We start from the raw sequence: 25,796 nt of genomic DNA, 5'->3' as shown, positions 1-25,796 counted from the left end.
GCAGTGTGAGGGGCATGGCAGGAGCCTCACTCATCCCAGGCTTGGTGAGAGCTGAGAGCCTGGCGGCTGACATGACGTAGAGGGTCTTCATGGGGCTGGTGGTGGTCACTGTGGAGAAGGGGAGAGGATCAGCAGTGGGGGACATGGTGCTCACCCTGGGAGCTGATGGGAATTGTGCCCCCCAAAAGCATCTTGGCCATGAAGCAAATGTTGCTTCATGTGAAGCAAAAATCAAGGGCTGGAGGTGCAGTTGAGCCAAGCCTGGGATGGGGACATGGAGAGCACTGGGATTATCCCAATGCTGCACCCTTCAGCTCTTCCGGACTGAACAGAAGGACCTGGCCTGGTCCACTCTCCGGAGTGAAACCCCAAAACAAACCCCAGCGCTGGCACAACCCAGGCAGGGAAACCAAAACGACGAAAACTGGCACCGCTCTACTCCCAGACCACTCAGATTCCCCAAGGAAACCTCCCTGCTCAGATCCCCCAAGGATCATTGCCTTTTCCAGAGTGGAATGTAATGGCTCTGACCATCTCTCCATCTCTGGCTGTCAGAGACATCACCAAGCTCTGGATTTTCCTGTAGTAAAGCAACAACCAGAGGCTCAGGAGTGATTCCCACCTGGTACAGACCCAACAATGACACCAGTGACACCAGCAGAAACTGGAACAGCCATACCATCCTCCACATCAGCAGCTCTTCCCTCTTGCTTGTAAAAGATAAACTGACAAGAATCAGCTGGTCCCACAGCACCAGGGGCCACCAGATGTCCAGTACTGGGACAGCTGGGAAGCTGGGATTTGTATCTCAAGATGGAGAGCTCCCAACACCTGAGGGGTTCTTCATGTGCCTCTGGGTCTGTTTCATGTGCCTGACCTGTGCAGTCTGTGCTCTCCTGGCTGCCCTCCCAGTGCTGTGCTGACAATTCACACTCCAAAGTGGCCTTTCCAGCAGATATCCACCTTTTTGGATCGATTCCTCTGATCCAATCTGATTTCCTCCACCACCACCAACCAGCAGAGCTCCAGCTCAAGTCTGAGCATCACCTGATGCCCAGGCAGGTTACACCTGGATTTTTCTGCCTTGTGCAGCAATTTTATGGTGTTCCCTTAGCTGTAAATAATATTCCTCCCCCCAGGAGCTGAAAGGGTAAGAAAGGTATTCCCACCTGCTTACAAGGGCTGAAATCATGTCTCCTCATGCCCTCTGCAGGAGACCCCAAAACTCAGCCCAGATTTGCAGCTCCAGACTTGGCTGTGTAAATCTTGGCAGAAAACAGAACTGTGATCCAGCATCACCTCAGTCCCTGAAGCTTGCTCCCAGGATGTCACCACAGTGCCAGAGGAAACCCACCCAACCCTTAAAGCCCCACAGAGCAGTTTCTTGAAAAGAGAAGCTGAAGTTTTAACCTGTATTTTCAGCGTAAAGCCACATAAAACACTCTTGTTTCTGCTCTCACAGGAAGCATTTGTACCAAACTCCACAGGGAGATTCCTGAATCTCCCACCTCCTGTTTGATGCCTAGGGGGAAGGAAAGCTACCCCCTCAAAGTGCAGCTCAGATGCTTCAGGCACAGTTGAAATCCTCAACCAGTTGAAATGGCCTCCAGCTTCCTGCAAAGGCCCAGCTGGAATTTCAAAGGGAACAACCAACAATAGCTCTGGCTACTGCTGAAAACACAAGAGTTTAAGCCCCCAGCATTATCCCCCAAAGCCTTTTGTAAATCCAGTCTGTTCCAGGAAGCCCTGGATTACGTAACCCTCTGCGCCAGAGGGACAGGGAGCTGATGTCAAGGGCTATAATTAGTTACAAAAACACACAGCTCACCCCATTTCCTGTAAAAGGCAGCTTTCAGTTTGCTTTTGAAGCAACTCTTACACCAGTCACACAATTAAGCCCTGCCTTCAACACACAAGCTCAGCATTGTAGGGAAAAGTCACAGCTCAGGATCAAATATCCACTTTCAAGTGGCACCACATAAAAAATTAACCCTTCTCTAAACCACTCAACCCTGGAGTCAATCTGTGTCAAGTTCCATCACTTCTCCTGGGTATTTAGGGGGTCTCAAAGGTAACAAGGACATGAAGGGAAGCACAGCAGCTCTGATGTTTACTGAAAAGCACAAAAGCTGTTTCCCACATGGATGAGGAGTTTCAGACCTACACAAGTTACTCCCCTGGTGCTCAGGGGGGATCTGAGGGGCACCAGCTTGGGATTCTGAGCTCTGCCTTAGCCAGGTTCTAAGCTCAGTGACTGAAAGAAACTGAGAAGGATGTGGATGCTCCCAAATCTGAGCTTCAACCAGCAGTAAACCATGATTTTGCATGGGAACTCCCAGCAATGACAGATGCAATGTCAGCTCTAACAGGACAACCAAAGGATTTCTGGCTGCTGCTCTTTGTACTCACCCAACTTCCATCCAAAGGCTTCACCTGAAGGGTAATTTTTACCTGGGGATTCAGTAACATGCTGATGGCAGTTTTCCAAGTGTAGCTGGAGGTTCCCTTGGTGCAGTATTAGTGTGGGAAGGTTTAGATGGGATATTGGGAATTGTTCCCTGGGAGAGTGGGGAGGCCCTGTCACAGGTTGCCCTGCAAAAACCTTGGAGCTCTTTCCAGTGCCTAAAGGGGGCTCCAAGAGCTGGAGAGGGACTTGGGATAGGGCAAGGCAGAATAGCTTCCAATTGTCAGGGGGTAGGGTTAAATGGAATATTGGGAAGGAATTCTTCCCTGTGAGGGTGGGGAGGGGGCGGGATGGAATTCTGAGAGAAGCTGTGGCTGCCCCTGGATCCCTGAAAGTGTCCAAGACCAGGCTGGATCGGGCTTGGAGCAACCCGGTCTAGTGGAAGATGTCCTTGCCCATGGCAGGGGGTGGAATGGGATGAGCTTTAAGGTCCCTTGCAACCCAAACCAGTCCATGATTCTGTGATATCAAGCACAATCAACCCTGACACAGACATGATGATGACTTGGATCTTCTCAACCACCAACTCATCACACCCAAGAGATGTGACCAAGAACACTTTCCCCACCACAGCCACACCTGCCCTTGGACTGCGACAGTCAGAAACAGCTCAGGTGAGCAGTGATGGACATGTTCCGTGGGGAAGGGTATCCCAGATTACCTGAGGGCCCTGTGTCTGCATGGGCTGCTCCTCCAGCTGGGGCTGGATCATCCCCATGGCTGCCTGGCTCAGGGTGCTCACACGGCCGGGCTGCCCTCGCAGGGTCACAGTGATGGTCGTGGGCGCCTTCAGGCCTGGAAAACACACATGGGAGATGTCCCTGAGACAGAGGGATTGTGGAAGCCACAATCAGCAGCTTGGGGGGCACCAGAAGCCTTTTCATCAGAGGTGGCTCCTTGGAAACTGCCAGCACATGTGGTTGTCCATAAGGAAAAAGGTTTGGGAACGCTGGTCTCAGGGTGCTCCAGGTACCTGGATCACCTTCCAGCCCCCCTTCTCCCTCACCCTCAGGGTGCTCCAGGCACCTCCCTGCCTCCTTATCCCTCACTCTCAGGGTGGTGGGGTGTTCCAGCCCAGTCCTTCCTTCTTCCTCACTCTCGGGGGTGTTCCAGATGCCTCCCTGCCCCCATGTCCCTCACCTGCTGCCTGGTTGGAGATCTGGGCCAGCCCTGGTAGGCTGCTGGCCAGCTTGGCCAGCCCCCCATTGGTCAGCAGCTGGTGGATGGCCGAGGGCTTCCCGCTGGCTGAGGCCCCCAGGGCCAGGGAGGTGGGCACAGGGATGGTGCGGACGATGGTGCCCGTGTCTGTGGTGATGGCACTGAGGCTCTGCAGGGCTGTGGGAGCCTTCACAGCTGAGCTCTGCAAGGACAAGCAGCAGCACTGAGCACCTGGAAGGAAAGGGGATGAGGCGGTGGCACAGCCTCTCCCTCCCACAGAAGCCAGAGGTGTTAGAGGTCATGGTTTTCCCACTTTTTTCTTGGTCACATGCAGGTCTAAATGCCAGTAAACTTGTCCCTTCCAGTTTGCACATCTCATTTCGGCTTGATACTATGACTGGGAGAAACTGAGCCCACTCCAAATGAAGCCATGCATGAAATCACCTCACACTGAAGGGATGAGCAGTACAGTGAGAGGTCACAGGTGTGTGTTTTCCCGGAATATCTAGGAGAATGATCCCTGATTCCTCTAAATCCATTCTCCAACTCAGCATTTTCTAGAAGGTTGCCTAGAAACACCTTCCCACAGACCCCTTCTCTAGACCTGTCACTGAGCCTCCCCTCCTCATCTCCCCTGGTCCTGGAGCAAACAGGGCCTTGTCCAAGTTCCCTCTAACTCCAGCCTGCACACAGCTTCCCTGTGGGATCTCCAGCGGATACCTGCACAGGTGGCCCAGCAGCAGCCATGCTGGCAGGGAGGGTGGATGTCTTGGTCCCAATGTCCTGCAGGCTGAAGCTCAGCCCTTGGAGCAGGCTGCTGGCAGATGCTGCTCCTAAAAAAGAAAAAAATCCAGGAAAAGAATCAAATCAGGTTTGAAGAATTCAGCAGCATGAAATTCCAGGTGTGTCCCATGGCTGGAAACCTGCTCTTTAACGAGCAGAAACCCGAGGTTGGCGGGAATCCTCTAAACTGCTCTACACACATAGTGCCACATGTTTCATAGAATCATGGAATATCCTGAGTTGGATGATCCACAAGGATCATGGATCCAACTCCTGGCCCTGCACAGACAGCCCAACAATCCCACTGTGTCCCTGAGAGCGTTGTCCCAACACTCCTTGAGCTCTACCAGCCTTGAGGCCACGAGCAAACTCTGGGGAGCCTGTTCAGTGCCTAACCACCCTCTGGGGAAAGAACCTTTTCCCCATATCCCACCTAAATCCCCCCAGCACAGCTTCATTCCACTGCTGCAGCTATAAATGGGGTCACCTTTGAAACCCAAGATGCAAGAAGAGGTCGGGTTTGGTGTTTCAAGGCATCATTACATACAAGTGATACAATTATCAGGTCAGCTGCTGCATCCCACTGCATCTTCCACAGCAAATCCATACAAATCCTGCCTCAACCAGACCCAAAGCAACCAGGGAATGCAAGGAAGAGCCTCCACTGAGTGATTTTGAACCTGGTTTACCTTTTACCTTCCCGGGAAAGACATGGGGAGGTGGATACCTTGGAGGGCACTGGCTGGCTGGGCCTGCAGGCCGTGGGTGCTGCTGGCCACCAGCCTGCTCTGCAGGGCATGGAATGCACTGGGAGCTGTGCTACTGGGAATTCCAGCTGGAGCGGGGCTTAGTGGCGCCTCTGCTGCTGAACTCAGCCTAAAAGAGAAGAAAGAGGCTCCCGTCAGTGACAAACTGCACAGGGACACAGATGGCACCAACCCAAACAACCAGCAGGACTCCTGGAGGAAGGGAGTTCAGCTACAAAAACCCAAAGCAAGAGAATCACGGAATTGTTAAGGTTGTAAAAGGCCTTTAAGATCATCAAGTCCAAGGGAAGTTTCCCTGTTCCACTGCAGGAGCACCTCTGGCAAAATCCATGGATTTCCAAACTGGAAGGGCTTGTTACAAGCGTGCACCTCTCTGGGTCACCCTACACAAAAGTCGTTGACCCCAAAGCAATACTCTTCCTGTTTAAAACCTACTTTCTATTTAAAACAACTCTTCTCCTCTCACAGATCACAGAATCTCAAAACATTTTGGGTCCCATTTGAGGGACCTCAAATCCAGTTCCACCCAGGGACGCCTTCCACCAGACCAGGTTGCTCCAAGCCCTGTCCAACCTGGCCTTGGACACTTCCAGGGATAGGGAATCCACAGTCTCTCTGGGCAACAAGATCAGTCAGTCTGGTTGCTCACAGCTTGGGTTTGAATTAGAAGGGAAAACAGGCATCAACATGAGATTCATCCACCAACAGAAATCCCTATGGGCAGTTAATGATCTTCATGAGTCACTTTGAGGGTTTTCCCTGTCTTTGGGAAAATAAAAGTTTGACTGTCAAAGGGAATTAAGGGAAGGATTAAACACTGAATTTCTGCCAAAGTCACCCCAGTCATTCAAAAAACAGATAACCTGAATTTGGGGAACTACATAAAACATAACCCAACAGCCACAATACCTTCTACTTCCGCCCATTTCTGCCATTCACAGGCTCAACTCCCAGGTGACAATGAGTTTTCAGGAGCCCAAAAGCCTCCTGCCACATGGCAGAACATTCCAGTGAGAAGCAAGAAACCAGAAAGCTCCATATGCAGGACTGCCCTGTTGTGGTGTTTCCCGTCGAAGAGACTCACAGCTCATAAATCCCAAATTCCCACTAACCTGGGGGTGGAGAGCAGCCCCGAGAGCTCCTTTGCTCCAGACACGGCCATGGGCACCGGCTTTCCAGAGACAACTGCAAGAGAAAAAGGACAATCCTCATTTTCCCTCCTCCACGGGGCTTTAGGGAATTTTTATGGATCCCCCTCTCACACAAGTACCCACAGGCACGGCCGTGGGCTCATCCTGCCCCCAGAACATCTTCTCCAGGAAAAACACACATCCCAAAGAACAAAGTCCAATCAAAACTACTGTGGAACGACAGCCAAGATTGAAGGAATCAGCTTCCAAAGTCTCGGGAATCTCAGTCCCTCGACACCAAATCCAAATCTCCTAAACATTGTCTCCACTAATCCCCTCCTAAGTTCATCATGGCACAGTTGAACCACTTCAATGGATTTTTGGGATCTGGTTGATGGATTTTGTAAGGATTCTTTAATTAAAGACACTTTACAAAATACACAGGGATGCGACGAGTCACGAGATTTGTTTATTGCGGTGTTTTTTGGGATACAACTGTGTTTGTCTTGTGCTTTCCAACTGCTCACACCGGGTAAGAGGGAATTCTTGTTTTGGTTCATGTTTTACTTCTGTAATTCATTTCCTTTCTGTGAAAAGAAGTAAAGTTTGGAAAATTAAATAAAATAAAATAAAAAAAGACTCCAGAAAGCAGAGATTTTCAAAGCTGCCCGAAGATCAACTGTAACCTTCCAAAACGATGTGGATTTAGGTACTTTCACAGTTTAAAACAACTGTTAAATTAGCAAAGAGGTGCTTGGAAAGGAGCAGAATTATTTCTCAGCTTGGAAAAGCTCTGATTTCTGAGCAGAACGGAGCCACTTTCAGTCCATAACCTTATGGATCTGGAGCTCTGGCAGGAGGAAAACACACACTCCAGACAAGAAAACATCCTTCAGGGTCACAGGGAACAGCAGCCAAAGCTTTTGGCCTCTCTTCCAAAGGCTCAAGGGGAAGAAGATGGAGCACATCACCTCTCCGTGGATACAGGATGTATTGTGGTGGGTCTTCCCAGATGCAGAGGTAGGAAAACTGGGATTTTTATATGTGCGTCAACTGTGTGCTGTGCCAAGACTCCAGGCCCCACGGGGCTGAAGTGTCTGAACACACAAAGGTTTTCGAAAGGGAGGAACATGGAGCAGGAGCATATTCCAGGTGGGAGGAGCGGAACCAGAGATGCACCCGACCTACGTGGAGCAAGGGGTCCAGCAGGACCAGCATCCTGCTTCCAGCAGCAGGTCCACACTCAGAGGAAGGAGGGAGTAAGACCAGAGGAAAGTGTAAAACCAGAGGAAGGTGTAAGACCACAGGAAGGTGTAAAATTCACATCCCAGCTCCAGGCTGCAGTCAAGCATTCTGCTGGAACGTGCAATTCCAACTGCTATGGAAAACAGGCTCCTGCCAAGCCCCAACATGTCACACTCCCCCAGCTGCCCCCAAGCCACTCACACCTCGAGCCACCACCTTTTCTGCAGCAAACTCCTCCAAAAATAGCAGCAATAGGTCAATAAATCACAGCTCCCTCCCCTCCCTGCAGGTGCCCCTGAGGGCAGGTCTGGGCACAGCCAGGGCCCCGTTTTTGGGTTAAGAAGCAGCTGTGCAGCCACAACTCACTTTCTGCCTGGGTGGTGAGGGCAGCTCCAGTGCCCATGGCAGCAGCATCCCCGTGGGAGACAATGGTCACCTTGATTTTGGCTCGTTTGGAGGATTTGGAGCACTGGGTCGGGCTGGGGGGCTGGTGCCTCTTCAGCTGCAAACGCACATCATCTTTCTCAGCCCCTTCCGAGGGCTCTGGCACCGGAACTGGGGGACACAGAAGGAGCTGTTTGAGCACCTCTAGGTCAGCGCTGCTCCTCTGGGCACAGGAGGGACACATGCCCATGCACACACCTCCTCAGCTCCCTCCATGTCAGCCTTGCCCACTCCCATGCACCAGGAACACGCTTTCCTTTCCACCTCAGCTGGCTCCTGCCTGTCCTGTGCTGAGTTAAGGCCAGGATTTGGCTTAAGCTACTCACAGGCTAAGGCAGGATGGGATGTAACATCTGTCTTGCCTCTGCAGAGAAGGGAAATGGATGTGGACAGTGATACCACACCTCCACATCAACACTTTTCATTTCAAAGCGTGGCACATCCAATTCCTGGCAAAAGGTCCCTCCAACATCCCTAATTTCCAGGTGAGGTGATCAAGGTGGAGACTTGCAGAGATGGTGCAGGATCAGAGCTCAGCCTACTTGCTCCTCCAACACAGCCAAGGGATTTGCACACCTATTATTCTTCCTGGAGCTGGGCTGGTTTTCGGGAGGTACCAAGCAAAGCAGAAAAGGTGCTGCAGCAAAGCCAAGCCCCTCAAAGCCCCACACTGGTACTTGGGGAGAAAACCCACATATTGAGAGTTCTCTTCCACACCAATGTGTCATTTTGCTGCCACATCCTTGATGTGCCACATCCATTCCATCCTCCCTAAAGCATAAACTTCCCAGGGCCAAAGCCTGTGAAAAAGCACAGGGGAGCCACAACAGCTCAGGAACAAGACATAGCCACAAGCTGCCACATCCTGCCCATCCAGCATCCCCTACGATCATCCAGTCCAGCCTGAAATGCTGGGAATTCCCTATATCCAGATGGTCCTGGGCATCCAAGCCATGTATTCCACAGCCCAGAGGCCAAGATGTACATCCCTTTTTATCTATAAATATCCAGGTGCAGATATATTGTATAAAATAGATATAGACATGTGTGTGTACGTATATATTTATACACTGTGTACCACCTACACACCTCAGAACTGTGGATGTAGGACAGGATTGCAGTCAAATCCCAAAATTTCAGGCAGCTCCAAGCATTTTGGGGCTGCTCTGGTCCCCAAGACAAGTGCCAAGCTTGCTGTCCTGCTCTCCATGGCTGGACCTGAGGCCTGTTCACTCATGCAACACTTCCATGCCTTTGCCCTCCTCCAAACATGCACCATCCAGACCCAGATGCATCCAGAGAGTCCTCGGAGCCGTGCACAGCCTGCAGGCCCCACAGCCCCATCCAAGGGTCACCAGTCAAGCAGGACAGTGAAAGGCACGTGCACAGGTGTCAGGTGTCCCTCAAAGCGTCAACAAACAGTGACCCAACGTCCCTCTGTGTTCCCACCACTCCAGGGAGGACCCTGTTCTTCCTTGTGGATCCATGAAGCTCCACCCCCCTTCCTGCCTCACATCTCAGGCATTAACAAGCCCAGAGATTTTAACTGGCTTTTGAAGTTATGAACAGCCCCCCCAGGCTTGTGCCAGGCTCTCCACAGCTCCCACCATCTGGGGATTCCCCTGCAGGGCTCCAAGTGTGCTCTCTCCCCTCATGGCACAGGGGAGAGCTCCAAGTGAGGCTCCAGGGAGAAAGAAACCCCTAAACCAGGCTCAAGAGGGAAAGAAACCTTTCAAACCACCAGCCTGGGGCAATACCTGCCTCAGGGGTTGATTACCATGGTTGGAGAGTTAAAGGCAACAGCATTTGGGGTGGCAGAGGAACTTCTCACCCATGTCAGCTCTCAGCACCCTAATGGAGTACTGACATACTCATATGACACCACCACAGTCTCCCAAATCCTTGGATTTCCACTTTGCCTGCCCTCCTAACCCCAGATCCACACGTTCACTGTCATTTGTGATAGTAAAACACATCTTCAGATACTATGGATTTTGCCCCTTGATTCCAAACCCTCAGAGCATGACACACTCAGTTACCTCTGTGCTCAACTTGAGAGACTCCAGGACTATGGAGCGCTCATTTCCACATGTCTCCTGGTCCAGACAGTATCCCTCTCCCCAATCTATCACAGCTTCTCAAAGCCACCCCTCTCCCTAATCCATCACAGTTTCCCCCTCCCTGACCTCTCTGCTTTAATTCCCTCAGACCAAGCAAAGCTGCTCCATGTGTCCCTTCTGAGTCACTTGGTTGTCCCTTGTTTCTCTCCCACGTGTCTGGGATGCTCCACCACAACCACACATGGGCTCTTCAGATTGATGTCCATGTCCCCTTCTCACCCCCAGCAAAGAAAAAGGGTTAAACTCGTGCACAAAGCTTTAGTCCATCAGAGTAAACCAGCTGCCAGACACTGCCTTTATCCACTGGGAACAAGGAAGAGTTCAGGAAAAGTCACAGCTCCCAGGTAAAATGGGCCCTTGGCTCCAGCTCCAAATACAGCAAAGAGGAAGCAAAAAGCAGGGGGACAAGGGGACACGTTGGGCCACATCCCCAAATCAATGCAAGGGGAGAGGAAGATGATGGAAGAAGGGAGCAGAGACAGAGAGGAGGGAGATAGGAAGAAAGACAGCGGGAAGTGAGAGGATACTCACCAAAGAGACATGAAGAGGTGCCAGGAGGAAGAGCTTTCCTCACCAGCATGTTTTGTTTCAGAAAAGCAGCAAACTGAGCTGAAATGAATCAGAGAGAATTACAGGATCACAGGATCTCTGGAGGGGACAGGGAGCTCCAGGGACACCACAGACAGACCTTGGAGCAGAGACAGAGCTCTGGACATAACTCATCCAGCCACAGGCACAACGGAGACACAGCCACCTCCTCCTCATTCCACCTCTCACCTGGAGCCCTCTCCAGCCCCACAGCCACTGTGAAAAGGCCCTGGAAACAAGAGCAGGCCTGGTTGGAAGAGCACAGCTAAGCTTGGCTCAGTTGCACCAAGGAGCTGAGAGCAGCTGGGAGACGTGAGCCAGCACATCCCTGAGCAGCTCCAGCCAGGAGCAGCAGCATTGCTGACTAAAGCAGAGAGCCGTGACACAGCGAAAGACCCAAAAAGACCCACAGACTCTCCTCCTGTCTCCCATGTGCTACCTGGAAACTGTTTCCCTCAGCTACAACAACAAAGGAATACAATCCTTCAGTCCATTGTCTGAGAAATTAAGGAAAATGCAAGCTTCAGCTTCCTCCTGGAGTCTATCCTTGAATTAGGAAAAGGCTTCAGAGGATGTGGAAGGTCACAGGAGACAACAATGAGCCTGTTCAGGTCTGCCCTGGGCAAAGAAATAAGGAGAGAAGGAAGGATGGAGAACTTGCCCAGGGATTTGCCAGGAGGATCCTCATCCACAAAACCACTTCCTACACTCTGGGCATTCACCACCACAATGAAGCTGCACAGAAAGGTTTTAAATCAACACTAACAGGACAGTCATTTACTGCAAGATCACTCTATAATTCCCTAAATCCCACAGTTTCAGTCTCAATTCAACAGCCTCAAACATCACCTGAGCATCTTTATTCTCTCCTGAGCACCTTCAGTCTCTTCCCAGGGAGCCTTCAAGGATTCAAGGATTCATGACACGGGACAAGGGGCTCCCACTTCCAAAAGGATTAGAGCAAGGCTACAGAGGGATTTGATGAGCCAAAGTGAAAGTCCTTCCCACTCCCAACAGCAGGAAGACTCCACAAGCTCCACAAACATCATTCCCAACATAATTCCAACCCTCCAATCTCTTCAGATGGCAGTGACAGGGACTGAGCTGGAGAAAAAGCTGCCACGGGGAGCTTGGAATTCAAGACAGGACTCAGAAGACAAAAACCTCCACACACTAGGACAGAAAAAGACCAAAAATCTGGATGCTAAAAGGGTGGGAAAGCTGCAGGGAATTACCTTGTGCCTGCTTGTGTGTCAGGACTGTGTCTGCCCTCGGCACCTGCCTCTTGAGGAGCTGTGTGGTGCCCACCGGGGGGGGCTTCTGGAGGGACACGGTGGCCACTTTGGTCTTGGGGCTGGAAGTGGGGCTGCTGGAGACGCTGGATAAGTCCTGCTGGAAGAGGGGGACACCTCTTACCCCAACGTTTCCTCAAGTCAGTCTTAACCCTGAGTGTCAGGAATCCTTCAGCTGGAGCACACCTATCTCTGAAGGTTCATTTGTCTCACCACAAGCCATTGGAACAATGGAATTGTTAAGGCTGGAAAAGACCTTTAGAATCATCAAGTCCAACCATAACCCACCACCACAGTCACACTAAACACATCCTCAAGTGCCACAACCATGTGTTTTTTGAACACTTCCAGGGATGGTCACTCCACCACTGCCCTAGGCAGCCTCTTCCAATGCTTTACAACCCTTTCCATGAAAACTTTTTCCTAATATCCAATCTAACCTTCCCCTGGCACAACTTGAGGTCATCACTCCTCCATATCCTCTTACCTCCATCTTCAACACTAATCACAGCTCTCACCACATATTTCAGTGGCACAGAGGTACCTCTTTACACAACCTCAGCCTTTCCCAGCTGGAATTACCCTGGGAAAAGCTCCCACCTCTGATCCTGAGGGCGAGGCTGGCACTTTGGCTGCGGGGGAGGTAGGTCTGCTGTTCCTTTCTGGCAAGTCAAAGGATAGATCCCTCCTGGTGGAGTCACGGGGCTTTTTCTTCTTCTCAGCATCCAGGTCCCGGGGGTCAGAGCTCGAGTGGCTCTCGGCTCGGGTCAGCACTCCAGTCAGGAAGTCAGCTATCTCATCCTAGGGAGGAGGGAATAAATAGCTGGATTAAGAGGTGGGCAGGTCTCTAACAATGGATCTTCACAGCTTGAAGCAAAGGAGCAATAAGATTCCCAAAAAGATAAATGGATAAGGCTCTGTAGGTTTGATATTCCGCAGGAAGAATCCCTAAAACCTCACAGACAGACCCAAGAATGAGACTCCTGAAGGGACAAATGGATAAGGCTCTAGAGGTTTAATATCCTGCAAGAAGATTCCCTATGAACTCACAGACAAATCAAAGAATGAGATTCCCAAAGGGACAAATGGATAAGGCTCTGGAGGTCTAATATTCCACAGGGAGAACATCTAAAACCTCACAGACAGACTTTGGTTTTCTCATTAAAACTCACAACCCGCTGATTTCGGACACCTGGGAGAGAAATAGGATGGTTTCTTCAAACTCCCCAAAAATACCACCTGTGTCCCTTGAGAGACTTAGGAAACTGCTCCTTGTTTAAGGTGAACCACCAGGAATCTCATGTCTCTACTGAAACAGCCACTTCGAAATTCCCCTCAGGAGACAGATTCCCTTCAATCCAACCAATCCTGGCTGGAACCTTTGGGCATTGAAACATTTCGGCAGGGATTACCCCTTTTTTTGGAGGTGTGAAGGGAAGATTCCCATGGTTACCTGGATGCACCTGTCCACCATGCTCTGGGTCAGGCCTTCTGACTTCTTTTTGGCTTTGCTTATCCTGGGAAATAAAACCAGATGGAAATCAACATGTTTGGTTTTCCACTTCCATGCTCACAACATCCTCACCTGAGAGAAAGATTCAAGTGACACAAGGTGGGTCCCTTACCCAGTTACACATTGAGTAAGGCCTGAGTAAGAGCCTTCATGTCACAACCCAAGAGCACCAGCTACTGGAAGGTTGAGATTAATCCCTCAGAAGTGCCAAGACAAACTTTGAGGAAAAATATCCAGCATCCCAAAGCATTTGCCAAAGCAAATCTGACACTTGAGAGCTCTTTCTCCAGACCCAGTGTCAGAATTTTATGTTTTTTTCTTTCCTCTCCTTTACTGATTTTTCCCACTAGAGATTTCTGATTCATACGATGCTCTAAAACCTGATCTGTGCTCTGGGTCCAGCTCTAGATCAGGCAACCCCATTCCCATACACAACTGGCTCAGCTTTTTGGTGCAATTATTCCAAACTCACCCAAGTATGGAGCATTTTCATGCCATTCCCACTTAGTTCCAGTACCAAATCTGGGGTTTATTTACACAGCACGCCCAGATGTTGCCCAGAATTCCTGGGAAAAGAGAGTATCCACCTGATAGGGTGTTACCTGAGGTTGTCATCTGCTCCCCCCACCACCACCATGCTGTTGTCTGCCCGGATTTTCTCCCGGAAATCCTCCATGGCTTCGATGTTGCACTGCAGGGAATTCTGCCCAATGACAAAGAGGACGGGGGTCTTCATCTCCAGGAGGGGGTCATCAACATCCTGCAAGAGCACAGGGAATTGCAACCTGGAAGGGTTGAGCCAGGATGAAGAATCTTTGGAGCTGAACACCTGAAGAGGCACTTGGGGTTAATCCCGATGGGACTGACAGCTGTACTGAGTCCAGATGAAAACTGCTCCAGCAAACACCTCCCAGATGGATTTCCAACACCCTCAGAATTAGCCACTGCATTTGCACAGCTCTAATTATTCCCAAGCCAGTCACACACTGTTCAGCTCATAAAGGAATAAACCAGCTCTGGTGCTAAATGATACAGTTAATGAGGGAACCAGGGTATGGTTAACGAGGGATCTACACGTCCAGCAAAAACAGGTCACAGCCGAGACATGCACAGATAGCACCTCTCACACCTGCTACTGCATCAGGAATCCCACCAGGAATGCAACAGTCCCTACTCTAAATGCAACACCTCCTTCAAAGACAAATCACACAGATGTTCTGCAAAAAGATGCCAATTTCACTGGACTTCCAAGCCTGATTCCATGAAACAATGTAGGGAGGTTTAAAGAAAAGCAGAGTTCTTTCAACAGCTCCACCTGGTCCTTACCCCTCTAGGGCCATCCACGGTGAGCAGTGGGAATCCAAGGCACACAACGGCAGTGACATATTCCATCACTGAAACCTGGGCAGAAAGAGCAGCACTCAGCATTCTCACAGCACAGAGCATCCCAGGAGCATAAGCTGCTGTGCCAGGCACAGAAACACTTTCCATAGCTACACTTGGCTTTGGAGATTAAAAGAGTGATTAGAAAATGTTAAATGACTCAAGTTGCTAACAGTCCACAACCACAGACTGGTCAAAAGCAGGCCACGGAAAGAGGAAAGGGACAAGGAGAACCCATCAAGTGTAACAGCCTCTCAAATCCATCTCTGAACTGAGGCTGCCAAGTGGGCTCTGGGAGAATCACAGAACCCTGGAAGGATTTGGGTTGGAGGAGTCTTAAAGGCCATTCAGTCCCATGGGCAGGGACACTTTCCACTAAACCAGGTTGCTCCAAGCCCAGTCCAACCTGGCCTTGAACACTTCCAGGGATGGGCCAGCCACAGTTTCTCTGGGAATTCCATCCCAGCTCCTCACCACCCTCACAGGGAGGAATTCCTTCCCAATATCCCATCTAATCCAGCCCTCTGGCAGTGGGAAGTCATTCTGCCTTGTCCTGTCCCTCCATCCCTTGTCCCAAGTCCCTCTCCACCTCTCTTGGAGCCCTTTCAGGCACTGGAAGGGGCTCTCAGGTCTCCCTGGAGAGGTCTTCTCCAGGCGAACAGCCCAAGCTCTCCCAGCCTGGCTCCAGAGCAGAGGGGATCCATCCCTTGGAGCACCTCTGCAGCCTCCTCTGGACCTGCTCTAACAGATCCGTATCCTTCTTGTGCTTCCCTGACGATGTAAAGGAATCAGGTACTCACGTGACAGGCCACCAAGGCACCCGTGTTCCACCCGATCAGGATGATCTGCTTGTGAGAGAAGTGGTTGTGAATCTACAGGAGATAAAAACACAGGAATGCAGAAGCAGGACAGACAATGAGATGATGCCCTGGGGTAGCACAGCACCTCCAGGAATGGGAATAAGGTCAATGGGAGCACAAAGACTCCCTTATAAACCCGTTACCTCTCCCTCACCTCTGCCACTTTGCCCCTCACAGCCCCAATCATGTGCTCCAGGCACTGCAGCACTCCTACCCCACTGCCATTGTTCAGCAGGGAGGTGGCAATGGGAATCACCTGCCAATGGAGAGGGAAAATCAGGAATTAACCAAGGCCTTACTGAGGACAGCAGGTGCCGACAACAATTAGCACAGAACGGAGCCCATTTTACACATGAACTCGTGCTTTCTCTCCTTCTTTACCCTAGCATTCATTTCTAGCTACTAAAACCACAGTAAATGGAGAACTCCCCATGGATTCCCACCAGAAAACGTCTCCCCTCACTCCAGTATATCAAACACACTCATTAGGAGATGAGTGAGCAGCTCCATAGCCAAGAGGACTGACATGACCTCCAGTCTCCCTTCTCCAACCCCTTCCTACCAGAACCCTCATCAATCCTTAATAACAGTATCAAAAAAACCTCAAACACATTGGATTTGGGCAAATCCATCCCTATGCAGTCTCCAGTGGCAAACCCTGAGGCTGCAAGTATCAGCCTTTGCTTTCCAAGGATTTTGGTGCACCAAAGGCTTCTGGAAGCAGCTCTGTCCTTCCCCTAGAGCCGAGCCCACACACCTTTCCCAGGCAGGAGAGCTGTGACTGCCAGAAGCGATGCCGTCGGGAAGCGGGGAACATGGAGTTGGCAGGGCCAGAGGAAGCGATGAGGATGAGAGGGGAACCAGGCAACTTGCTCTGCAAAGTTCAAAAAGAGACCTGTCAGGGAGAGCAGCTTCTCTGGAGGGACCTCACTGCCTGCCTGGCCTGCATAGGGAAGCAGGAGGGACCTTGCACAGCTTGTTAAGTGATTGTTTTCCCAAGCCAAAGTTTGGGACAGTCCAGGGCAAATGTGCCCAACAGGAGGACTCCCTGTCATTGAGAAAGTCAAAACCATGGGGAAAAGAGCCCAGGGAGAAGACAGAGGTGGAAAGGAGTATAAATTTCCCAAGCCAAATCTCCCTTGGGATAGTCCAGGGGGAACATGCCCAACAGAAGGACTCCCCATTACTGAGCAAGTCTAATGCGGGGGAAAGAGTAGAGAAGACAGAAGAGGTAGAAGGAAGAGGAAGAATAAAGATGATGTGGGACCTCTCGCTCCCCACAAGCCCCCCAGAGGCACTTACTGGTTTATTATGGGACAGGACACCCACTGCTGGGTCCCAAGGCCTCTTGAGCAGCAGGGACAGAGCCTCAGCCCCAGCTGCTCCTGTCTTGGCCGTGGAAGAGAGCAGCATCCTGTCGATCAGCGTGGGGATCTGAAACCAGAGGCCAGGAGGGACTGAGAAAACACACACAAAACAAGGGATAACAATTCCATCTGCGAGCTGGATAAAGGGAGAAGGTCATCCACGACAGCCAAGTCTCCCACTGCTTTTATCACCTTTCCTTTCAGGGTCTGCAGAGCATCCAGGTATGCGGCCAGCACGGGCAGGCTGAGGGTCTCCACCAGTGTCGTGTGGAGCCACTGGATAAGTTTGGTGTCCCAGTTCACACTGGCCAGGGCCTGGCGCACCCTCCGGGCACATTTATCCACTGCTATCCTCCTCAGGACAGGCTCATTGCAAGCCTGGAGACCAGGAAATCCAAAAGGAACAGTCATGAGGAAAATCAAGCATGTCACATGCATCCTGATCCATAGGGAAGTGTTAGCTTGGGCAGCCCTAAGACCCCTGGAAGCAAAGCCCAACATCTGGCCATGAGGACTAAACCCGTCCTTGGAAGGCAAGTGGAGACTGAGGGGAGCCCTCCCAGAAAGTCAAAACTTCCTCCTGAGGGGCAGGTCTGATCTCTGCTCTCTGTGACCAGTGACAGGACATGAGGGAACGTGCTGGAGCTGTGTCAGGGGAGGTTTAGGTTGGATATTAGGACAAGGTTCTTCCCCCAGAGGGTGGTTGGGCACTGAAGAGGCTCCCCAGGGCAGTGGTCACAGCCCCAAGGCTGCCAGAGCTCAAGGAGTGTTTGGACAACGCTCTCAGGGCCAGGGTGGGATTGCTGAGGTGCCTGTGCAGGGCCAGGAGTTGGATCAAGGATCCTTGTGGGTCCCTCTCAGCTCAGGATATTCTATGATTCCACAAAAATCATGGCTCAAAGAAGCCCAGAGCTGCCTGTTCCTTGAGGCTACATGATCCAAAGGCCAAGACTTCCATCCTGGCTTTGCTGAGAAGGACAGACAACAACAACTCTTACCCCCTCGTTGGCCAGGCGAGCCAACCTGTCCGACTGCAGCGCTTTGTGGATCTTGTTAAACAGCTTGTTCTGGGCCATGGTCCACCCTGTCCTGTGGGGAGAGACAAACAGGAGCTGTCACACACATGCCTGGGGCCTGAGAGCTGCTGTCCATAAAACAACCAAATTCCTCATAATGTTAACACTGTGGGCTGGAGGGTTCCGCAGGGTGGAATTTATGCACATCCTCATTTTCTTTGACATTGGAACATGGTTGAACTGAGGATCTACGTGTAATCCAATGACTCCCCAGATCCCTGCCTGTGCTGGGCATTGCTGAGGCTCCTTCAATCCTGGGGACAGTTCTGGGCCCTCACCTCAATACAGACACTGAGGGGCTAGAGTGTGTCCAGAAAAGGGAATGGAGTGGGGAAGGGGCTGAAGGAGCTGGGGGGGCTCCACCTGGAGAAAAGGAGGCTCAAGGGGGACCTTCTTGTTCTCTGCAACTCCCTGACAGGAGGGTGAAGCCGGGGGGGGTGGCTCTGCTCCCAGGGAACAAGGGACAGGATGAGAGAAAACAGCCTCAAGCTGTGCCAGGGGAGGGTCAGGTTGGATACTGGGGAAATTCCTTCATGGAACAGGCCATTCAGCCCTGGTACAGGGGTGGAGTCCACACCCCTGGGAGGATTTAACATCCCTGTGGATGTGGCACTTGGGGACACGGGTTTGTAGTGGCCTTGGCTGTGCTGTGGAATGGGTGGACTCAATGATCTTAAAAATTTGGCTTTTCCAACCCAAATGAGTCTATGGATCTGTACCATCACTCTATGACTCACTGTTCCAACCTCCCCTGAATACATGAGATGGATTCATGGGATGGACATCTGGAGGAATTTCTTTCTGGAAAGGGTGGTCAGGCATTGGAAGCAGCTGCCCAGGGAGGTGGTGGAGTCCCCATCCCCAGAGGTGTCCAAGGAACAACTGGACGTGACACTCAGTGCTCTGGGCTGGGTGACAAGGTGGGGATCGGGCACAGGTTGGACTCAATGACCTCAGAGGTCTTTTCCAACCTTAATGATTCTGTGATGCCATGTGGGAGAGGTTTGCCAGCTGGGCCACCCCCCACCATCACACTCAGATTTCACAGCAGCCAGATGAGTTTGGACAAAAAAATCCATTTTCCTTGAACATAGCTCAGTTTGGTAACATCCCTGTGTGTCCAGTCTCACCAAAACCCTCCCAGCACTCCACGGGGTGCCAGAACTCCCTGTCCCTGGGTACCTGTTGACGTGCTCCTCCCAGTCATCAGGGGGCGGAGGTGCATCAGCATCAGTGCGTGCGAACATGACGTGCCTCTCACACTCATTCATCACACTCCGGGCCTTCTGGTTGTCGTACAGGGGCACCGGGGTGGGTGTCACTGTCTCCACGTCAATTGGCATGTCGGCCTCCCTGCCAGGGAACAAGGCTTTAGGGCAGGGATGGATTTAGGACAGGGATGGGTTACCCTGGGCTCTGCTATGGTGGGCACTGAGATTCACGGACCCTGTTACTCCTGATCTGTGCCCTGGCAGCCCCCTGGATTCCAAACTAAGCTTCCCTGGATGCCCAAACCAAACCCCTGCACCCCCAAACCAAACCTATCCTGGACCCCAAACCAAGCCCCTGCACCCCCAAACCAAGGCCTTGCGCCCCCAAACCAAGCCTATCCTGGACCCCAAACCAAACCACCTGGGCCCACAAAACAAGCTCTCTGGATGCCCAAACCTGCTCTTGTCTTTCCAGGCCCGCATTCTCCCCTTCCCTCAACAGCCTCTCACAGATCCCTCAGGGCCTGTCCTGCTCCTCCCCTCAGGCCCCCCAAAACTTCCCCCATCCCATGGGACCACTCACATGACCCTAGCCCTACACAGGCCCCTCAGCTCCCCCTCACAGACAGCACAGGCTCCCCTCACAGACAGCACAGGCTCCCCTCACAGCCCCCACCTGCCTCACAGGTCCCTCAGGACCCCTTAAAGCCTCTCACCCCAGACGACCCTCCTACCCACCCCACAGTCCACCCTGGGACCTCAGGGTGCCCCCACCCTTCTGTTCCACAAACCCCACACTACCCCCCAGGACCCCCATCCTTCCCTCATACCCCCAGCCCCATACTGTTGCCTCACAGCTCCTCTTCCCACCTCACAGCCCCTCAGGACATGCTCTCAGCCCCTACACAGGTTCCTGATCCCAGCAGTCCCCCCAGACCCACAGGAGCCCCGACTCCCCTCAAAGCCCACCCATCTGTCACTCAAGACCCCCACAAGCCCCTCAAGACAAGCTCCCAGCCCCTAGGGAGGTCCCTGAGCACCCCCTCCCCTCTTCTCATCGACTCCCCAGCCCCACACAGCTCTCTCTGACACGCAAAACCCCCACAGGTTCCTCAACCCCCCAGTCGCCTCAGGATCCTCACAGGCCCCCCTCACAGCCCCCCACCTGCCACTCAGGGTCCCCCTGGCCCTTCTCCCTCCTCTCGCAGGCCCACTCAGCTCCCTCAGGACCACCCACTCGCTCCTCACAGCCCCACCACCTGCCCCTCAGGACCCCCCTGGCCACCTTCAGACCCCTCACCCTCTTCTCTCAAGACCCTCCTTCCCCGCAAGCCCCCTCAGCCCCTCAGGACACACCCACAGACCTCCCCCTCTCCCCCTTCAGTCCTCCCCTCAGCCCCTCGGTGTCTCACGGGGCGGTGCCGAGGTGCCTGCGGGGTGTGATGAAGAGCAGTCGGGCGGGCCGGGCCGCGCTGGCATCGGGGTGCGCGCTCCAGGGCTTGGCGTAGCTGTGATCGAGGCACACGAGGTCCAGCTCTCGCTCGTGCGCCGACAGTTGCAGCAGCAGCGACGTACCCATCCTGCGGGCCGACCACTGTAGCTCCCGCTCCCTGTCGTGCTCCCTATCGCGATCGCGGTCCCCGCAGCGTTGCGACATGGCGGGAGGTCTCCCCCCTCCCGCCGCACTGCGCGTGCGCGGGGCGCGCCCCCGCCCCGGATGCTCAGCGCGCGTGCGCGGGGCGGGATGCCGAGGATATCCTGAGGGGGATGAGGGAATCTGGGAATATCCCAATTAGGGAGGGACCTCCAGGGATCGTGGATGGCCCGAGTGGGAAGAGACCCGCACGGATCAGTCAGTCCAACTCCTGGCCCTGCACAGGACACCGGGCGCTCCCGCAGAACATCCTGAGGAGGAAAGGACACACAAGGATCCGATAATGTCCTGGGGGGAAGGGACACACAAGGATCATCCGGTCCAACCTTTCACCACCCCTCAAGTGCACACGAGCGTTGAGGGAGCGTTCCCGTGTTCTCACATTCCCATCATCTTGCAGTCCCATGTTCCTGTAGTCCTGTGTTTCCACTTTCCTGCGTCCCCGCAGTTCTGTGTTCCTGTGTTCTGGCAGTGCCTGCAATCCCATGTTCCCTTGTTACCACAATTCCCTGTTCCTATGTTCCCACATTCCCACTGTCTTGTGGGATTGCTGTTCCATGTTCCTGCAGCCCTGTGTTCCCACATTCCTGTGTTCCTGTGGTCACGTGTTTTTGTGTTCTGGCACTTTCGTGTTCCTACAATCCCATATTCCCATGTTCCTGTAATTCTGTGTTCCCGTGTTCCCACAGTCCCATGTTCCCATACTTACATGTTCCCATGTTTCTGCATTCCTGCAGTCCCATATTTCTGTGGTTGTGTGTTCCCATGTTCTGGCAGTCCTGTGTGCCCATGTTCTCTCACTCCTATGTTCCCTCAGTTCTGTGTTCCCACAGTCCTGTCCCATTGTTGTCTGCAGAAATGGGAACCCTTCCCAGTGTGCGACAAACCAATGACGACCCACTGGAGAGAGACACGGGTCATTTCTTCCAGAGTTGGGTGTCCAGTGGAATTCCATAAATCCAGCACCAACTCCAAACCTGTTTACTATTTATCCATTTTAGCAAGCAAGGGATTAGTTTTCCTGAATGGGAAGGGACACACAGGGATCATGGAGTGTCCTTAGGGAGAAGGGACACACAGGGATCAGGTTATATCCCGAGTGGGAAAGGACAGGCAGGGATTATGGAATGTCTCGAGTGGGAAGGGAAACACAAGGATCAACCAGTCCAACTTCTGCCTCTGCACAGGACACTGGGCACTCCCACAGAGTCATAGAATATCCCAAGTGGGAAGGGACAGGCAGGGATCATCTGGTCCAACACCTTCCACCCCCACTGAGTGCACACATGTGGCCCTGTCCCTCCTCCAAAACCTCAGGAAGTGCCAGAGCACAGCACGAGTGTTAAGGGAGTGTTCCCACATTCCTATGTTCGACATTCCCATCTTCCCGCAGTCCTGTGTTCCGAATATGGCCCCTTTGTGCCCCTCCGTGTCCCCTCTGTGTCCCATCCATGAACTCCTCACATCCTCACCATGTCCTCTCCCCATGCCTCTCATTGTCCCATCCATGAACACTTCACATCTTCCACACGGCTCCACCGTTTTCCGTCACTGGTGTCTCCATGTCCCCTCTTATTGTCCCCTCCATCATTGCTCCGTGTCCTCTCTGTGTCCCCTTCCTGTCCCCTCCGCATCCCTCCAATGTCCCCACCATGTCCCCTTTGCGTCAGGGTGACACAAGGCGTGGGAGCACATGAACAGGGAGACGCAGGAACACGCTGACATGGCTGATCATGGACATGGCAGTGACAAGGACATGGGGACATGGCTGCTCACAGACATGGCCACACGATGGCAGAGACATGGGGACACAGGGACACAGTGACATCTATCCATCCAACAGTCCCTGCCCTGCCTCCCTCCTGCTGACATTCTGGAATGTGAGAACCAAACCGTTATGCTGCTGTGGTGTCATCAGTTTGGGGACAGCACATGGAGGGGCACATTGGTGGCACCCCTTTGGTGACAACCTCGAGAATGGCACATTGGTGACAAACCTGCAGCCATTTCTTTGGTGACAGCACTGAAGCCATCACCAGTGACAGGACCTCAGGGGTGGTCCATTGGTGGCAGCCCCTTGGTGACACTCCTGCCGCCACCCCCAGTGCCAATGATCCCTGGCCATGCTGCGACTCCATGTGGTCAGTGTCCACATCCCCGGGGCCACCGGCTTTGGTCCCAGTGTCCATCTGTCCGTCTGCTTCCGAGGTACCACTGGGAACGGGAAGGGGACACCGCAGTGGCTGTCCCTGTGGGGCTGGGTGGTATTGACCATCCTGGTGTGAGGGGTGGCATCCCAGCTCTGGGTGTCCCAATGCATGGGGCCAGTGCCAGGCTTACCTTGCTACCCCAATGACCCCACCCTGAGGTGCCACCACCCTCCTCTTGTCCTCTCCACAGGTACCTCCAGGAGAACCCAGGTGGTGCCTGAGGAGCGCAGCCCCACCTGGAATGAGGTGAGGTGACCCCAGGGGGACCTGCAGTGGCACAGGAACACATGGGTTATCCCCCTGACCCCTTGTCACCTCCCTCCAACCCCCAGGAGCTGGTGTGGTCACTGGACGAGTGTCCCCTAAGCCCCACGGACACGCTGAGCCTGCGCCTCAAGCACTGGGACCACCTGGTGCCCCGGGGGTGAGTGGCAGGTGTGGGTGGGCACCCCAGGTTGACCCCCACCTCATAGCCACACTCACCATGTTCCCCTGTCCCCACAGGGACTTGGGTGGCACCACAGTGTCATTGGACCAGTTGGTGGCCAACCCCAGCCTGCCAATGGCCCGCAGGGATGCCCTGCTTCTGGACCGCTGGGATAAGCCCACAGGGGTGAGCTCCCCCCCACGGAGCCCCCCTCCAGCACCCTGGGGTGCCACCAGGGCCACTGGGGTGTCACTGTCTCTTTGCAGTGCACTGTCACCTTCCGCTGTTACTACACCCCCCGTGGCAAGACTGAGAACGCCACGGTCACCCCTCAGGGATGGGTGGCACTGCCGGGGGCACTGGAGCCACCTCAGAGCTCTGGCAGGGCCCCCGTGGAGAGGAAAGAGGATTTCCAGGTATGGCACTCCAAACCAAGCCTGGCCTAAACCCCAGACCAAGCCTATCCTGGACCCCCAAACCAATCCCCCCGGAACCCAAACCAAGCCTATTCTGGACCCCGAACTGAGCCAAGCCCCCTGGACCTCCAAACCAAACCTCCTAGACCCCCAAACTAAGCCTATCCTGGACCCCCAAACCAATCCCCCTGGGCCTCCAAATCAAAACCTCTTGGACCCCCAGACCAAGTCCCTTAACCCTAAACCAAGCCTATCCTGGACCCCAAACCAAACCTGTCCTGGACTTCAAATGAAGACTATCCTGGACTCCAACCCAAGGCCCCTGGACTCCAAGACCCCCAGGGGTGGCATCCCACCCATCGCCCACTCTGTCCCTGTCCCTCTCCCGCAGGTCCGGGTGAGGATCATCCAGGCCCGGCAGCTCCAGGGCAACGATATCAGGCCGGTGGTGAAGGTGCTCATAGGGAAGCGGCACTTCCGGACCCGGAGCCGGACAGGGAACAACCCCTATTTCAATGAGGTGACCCCGGGGAGGGGACACAGGGACCCCCAGTGCCCTTCAGCCCACGCTCACCCTCTTTGCCCTTTCCTTAGGTGTTCTGCCAAAATTTCCACGAGACGCCAGAGCAGCTGGTGGCACAGCCCATCCGGATCCAGGTGGGAAGGATTGGTGGCACTGGCAGGGATGGAACAGGGACAGGGACGGGACAAGGACAGGAGGTGGCTCCTGATGCCATATCCCCTCCCTTTCACAGGTGCTCCGTTCCCAAAACCTCTGCACCAAATCTGTCATTGGCACCTTCGAGGTGAGGGATGTGGCTTGGGAATGAGGAATTGGGAATTGGGGGACTGGAACAGGGCATTGGGAGTTGGACTTGGGAATGAGATGTCAGGAATGGGATGTTGGGAATGGGGGGTCTGGAACAGGACATCAGGAATGGAGTTTCAGGAATGGGGCGAGGGGAATGGGTTGTTGGGAATGGGGTGTGGGATCACTCTCACCCCTTTGCCATCCCTGCAGCTCGACATCGGCACTGTGTACTCTGCACCAGGTGGGTGAGAGGGTTGAGGTGACACTGGAGTGACACCAGGGTGATTTTAGGGTGACCCCAAGATGATCACAAGGTCTCCCCCCCATTTCAGGGCGCACCCTGAGCCAGCAGTGGTTGAGCCTGCAGCACCCGCAGCACCATGACAGCCGCTCCCAGGGGTACCTGCAGGTCAGCCTGGCCGTGCGCCGGGCGGGGGAGAGAGTGCAGGTGAGGCCTCGTAAACCCCTCAGCACCCCGAAAACCTTCCTGCGGGGTTCCTAATTTGTGGCACCTCCCCAAGGAGCAGGAGGTGCCAGCGGGGGACGAGGACGTGGAATCCAACCTGCTGCGCCCACCCCCATGTGCTACCATGCTGCAGATCCGTGTGTACCGTGCCCAGGACCTGCCACAGGGTGGGCACAGGGGGGTTTGGGGTTGTGGGGGTTTGGGGGACTCCCCTGCTCACCTGTCTCCCCTTCCCGTGGCAGTGGAGCCGGTGCGGCCGTACCTGGGCGTCAGGAGGGGCTGGGGGAAGGTGGCAGTGCGGGTCAGCTTTGCCGGTAGGACGGTGAGTGCTGGGCAGGGAATGGGGCGCAACAGGAAAAACAGGGGGACTGGGTGATGGTGGGGGCCTCATGGCTCTGCCTGATGCAGCTC

The 25,796-nt window shown here is 53.5% G+C and overlaps 2 protein-coding genes across 8 annotated transcripts in view; one reads left to right on the top strand and one right to left on the bottom strand.

Moving 5' to 3' along the window:
* On the bottom strand, positions 1–21,097 carry LOC113940064 (KAT8 regulatory NSL complex subunit 3-like). Of its 7 annotated transcripts, none has more exons than XM_027631121.1 (21): positions 20,814–21,097; positions 19,373–19,543; positions 18,113–18,203; positions 17,307–17,492; positions 17,050–17,181; positions 16,505–16,621; positions 15,902–16,003; positions 15,688–15,759; positions 14,831–14,905; positions 14,107–14,264; positions 13,445–13,508; positions 12,592–12,792; positions 11,935–12,091; positions 10,643–10,720; positions 7,914–8,102; positions 6,285–6,357; positions 5,133–5,281; positions 4,343–4,455; positions 3,605–3,824; positions 3,126–3,259; positions 1–108 (listed from the first exon to the last, which is right to left on the bottom strand). In XM_027631121.1, exons 1-21 carry the CDS (start codon positions 21,056–21,058, stop codon positions 106–108), a joined length of 2,730 nt encoding a protein of 909 aa, XP_027486922.1. In that variant the 5' UTR covers positions 21,059–21,097; the 3' UTR covers positions 1–105. The 7 variants fall into 7 exon arrangements, with proteins under 7 accessions (XP_027486922.1, XP_027486923.1, XP_027486924.1 ...); XM_027631122.1 differs by having other exon boundaries at positions 11,935–12,088; XM_027631123.1 differs by lacking the exon at positions 10,643–10,720.
* Positions 21,098–22,558: 1,461 nt separating this feature from the next.
* Positions 22,559–25,796, top strand: part of LOC113940063 (fer-1-like protein 5) — a 22,271-nt gene continuing 19,033 nt past the window's right edge. The window contains 12 exon segments of the mRNA XM_027631120.1: positions 22,559–23,263; positions 23,456–23,511; positions 23,598–23,689; positions 23,770–23,878; positions 23,959–24,108; positions 24,500–24,628; positions 24,703–24,765; positions 24,864–24,914; positions 25,130–25,160; positions 25,252–25,367; positions 25,441–25,552; positions 25,628–25,707. Of these exon segments, the coding sequence (XP_027486921.1) occupies positions 23,179–23,263; positions 23,456–23,511; positions 23,598–23,689; positions 23,770–23,878; positions 23,959–24,108; positions 24,500–24,628; positions 24,703–24,765; positions 24,864–24,914; positions 25,130–25,160; positions 25,252–25,367; positions 25,441–25,552; positions 25,628–25,707 (1,074 nt within the window). The 5' untranslated portion in view covers positions 22,559–23,178.

Source organism: Corapipo altera, unplaced genomic scaffold, assembly GCF_003945725.1.
Source record: "Corapipo altera isolate COAL_440 unplaced genomic scaffold, ASM394572v1 127719, whole genome shotgun sequence".
NCBI lineage: Eukaryota > Metazoa > Chordata > Aves > Passeriformes > Pipridae > Corapipo > Corapipo altera.
The sequence above is the reverse complement of the archived record's forward strand: the minus strand, read 5'-3'. Positions and strand labels throughout refer to the sequence as shown.

Coding starts and splice junctions, on each gene's coding strand:
- LOC113940064 (XM_027631121.1), bottom strand. CDS start 21,058: ATGTCGCAACGCTGCGGGGACCGCGATCGCGATAGGGAGCACGACAGG. Junction 16,004..16,504: donor AGCTCTCCTGCCTGGGAAAG/GTGTGTGGGCTC, acceptor CTCCATTGGCAG/GTGATTCCCATTGCCACCTC. Junction 3,825..4,342: donor CTGCTGGGCCACCTGTGCAG/GTATCCGCTGGA, acceptor TTGTCCTTGCAG/AGCTCAGCTGTGAAGGCTCC.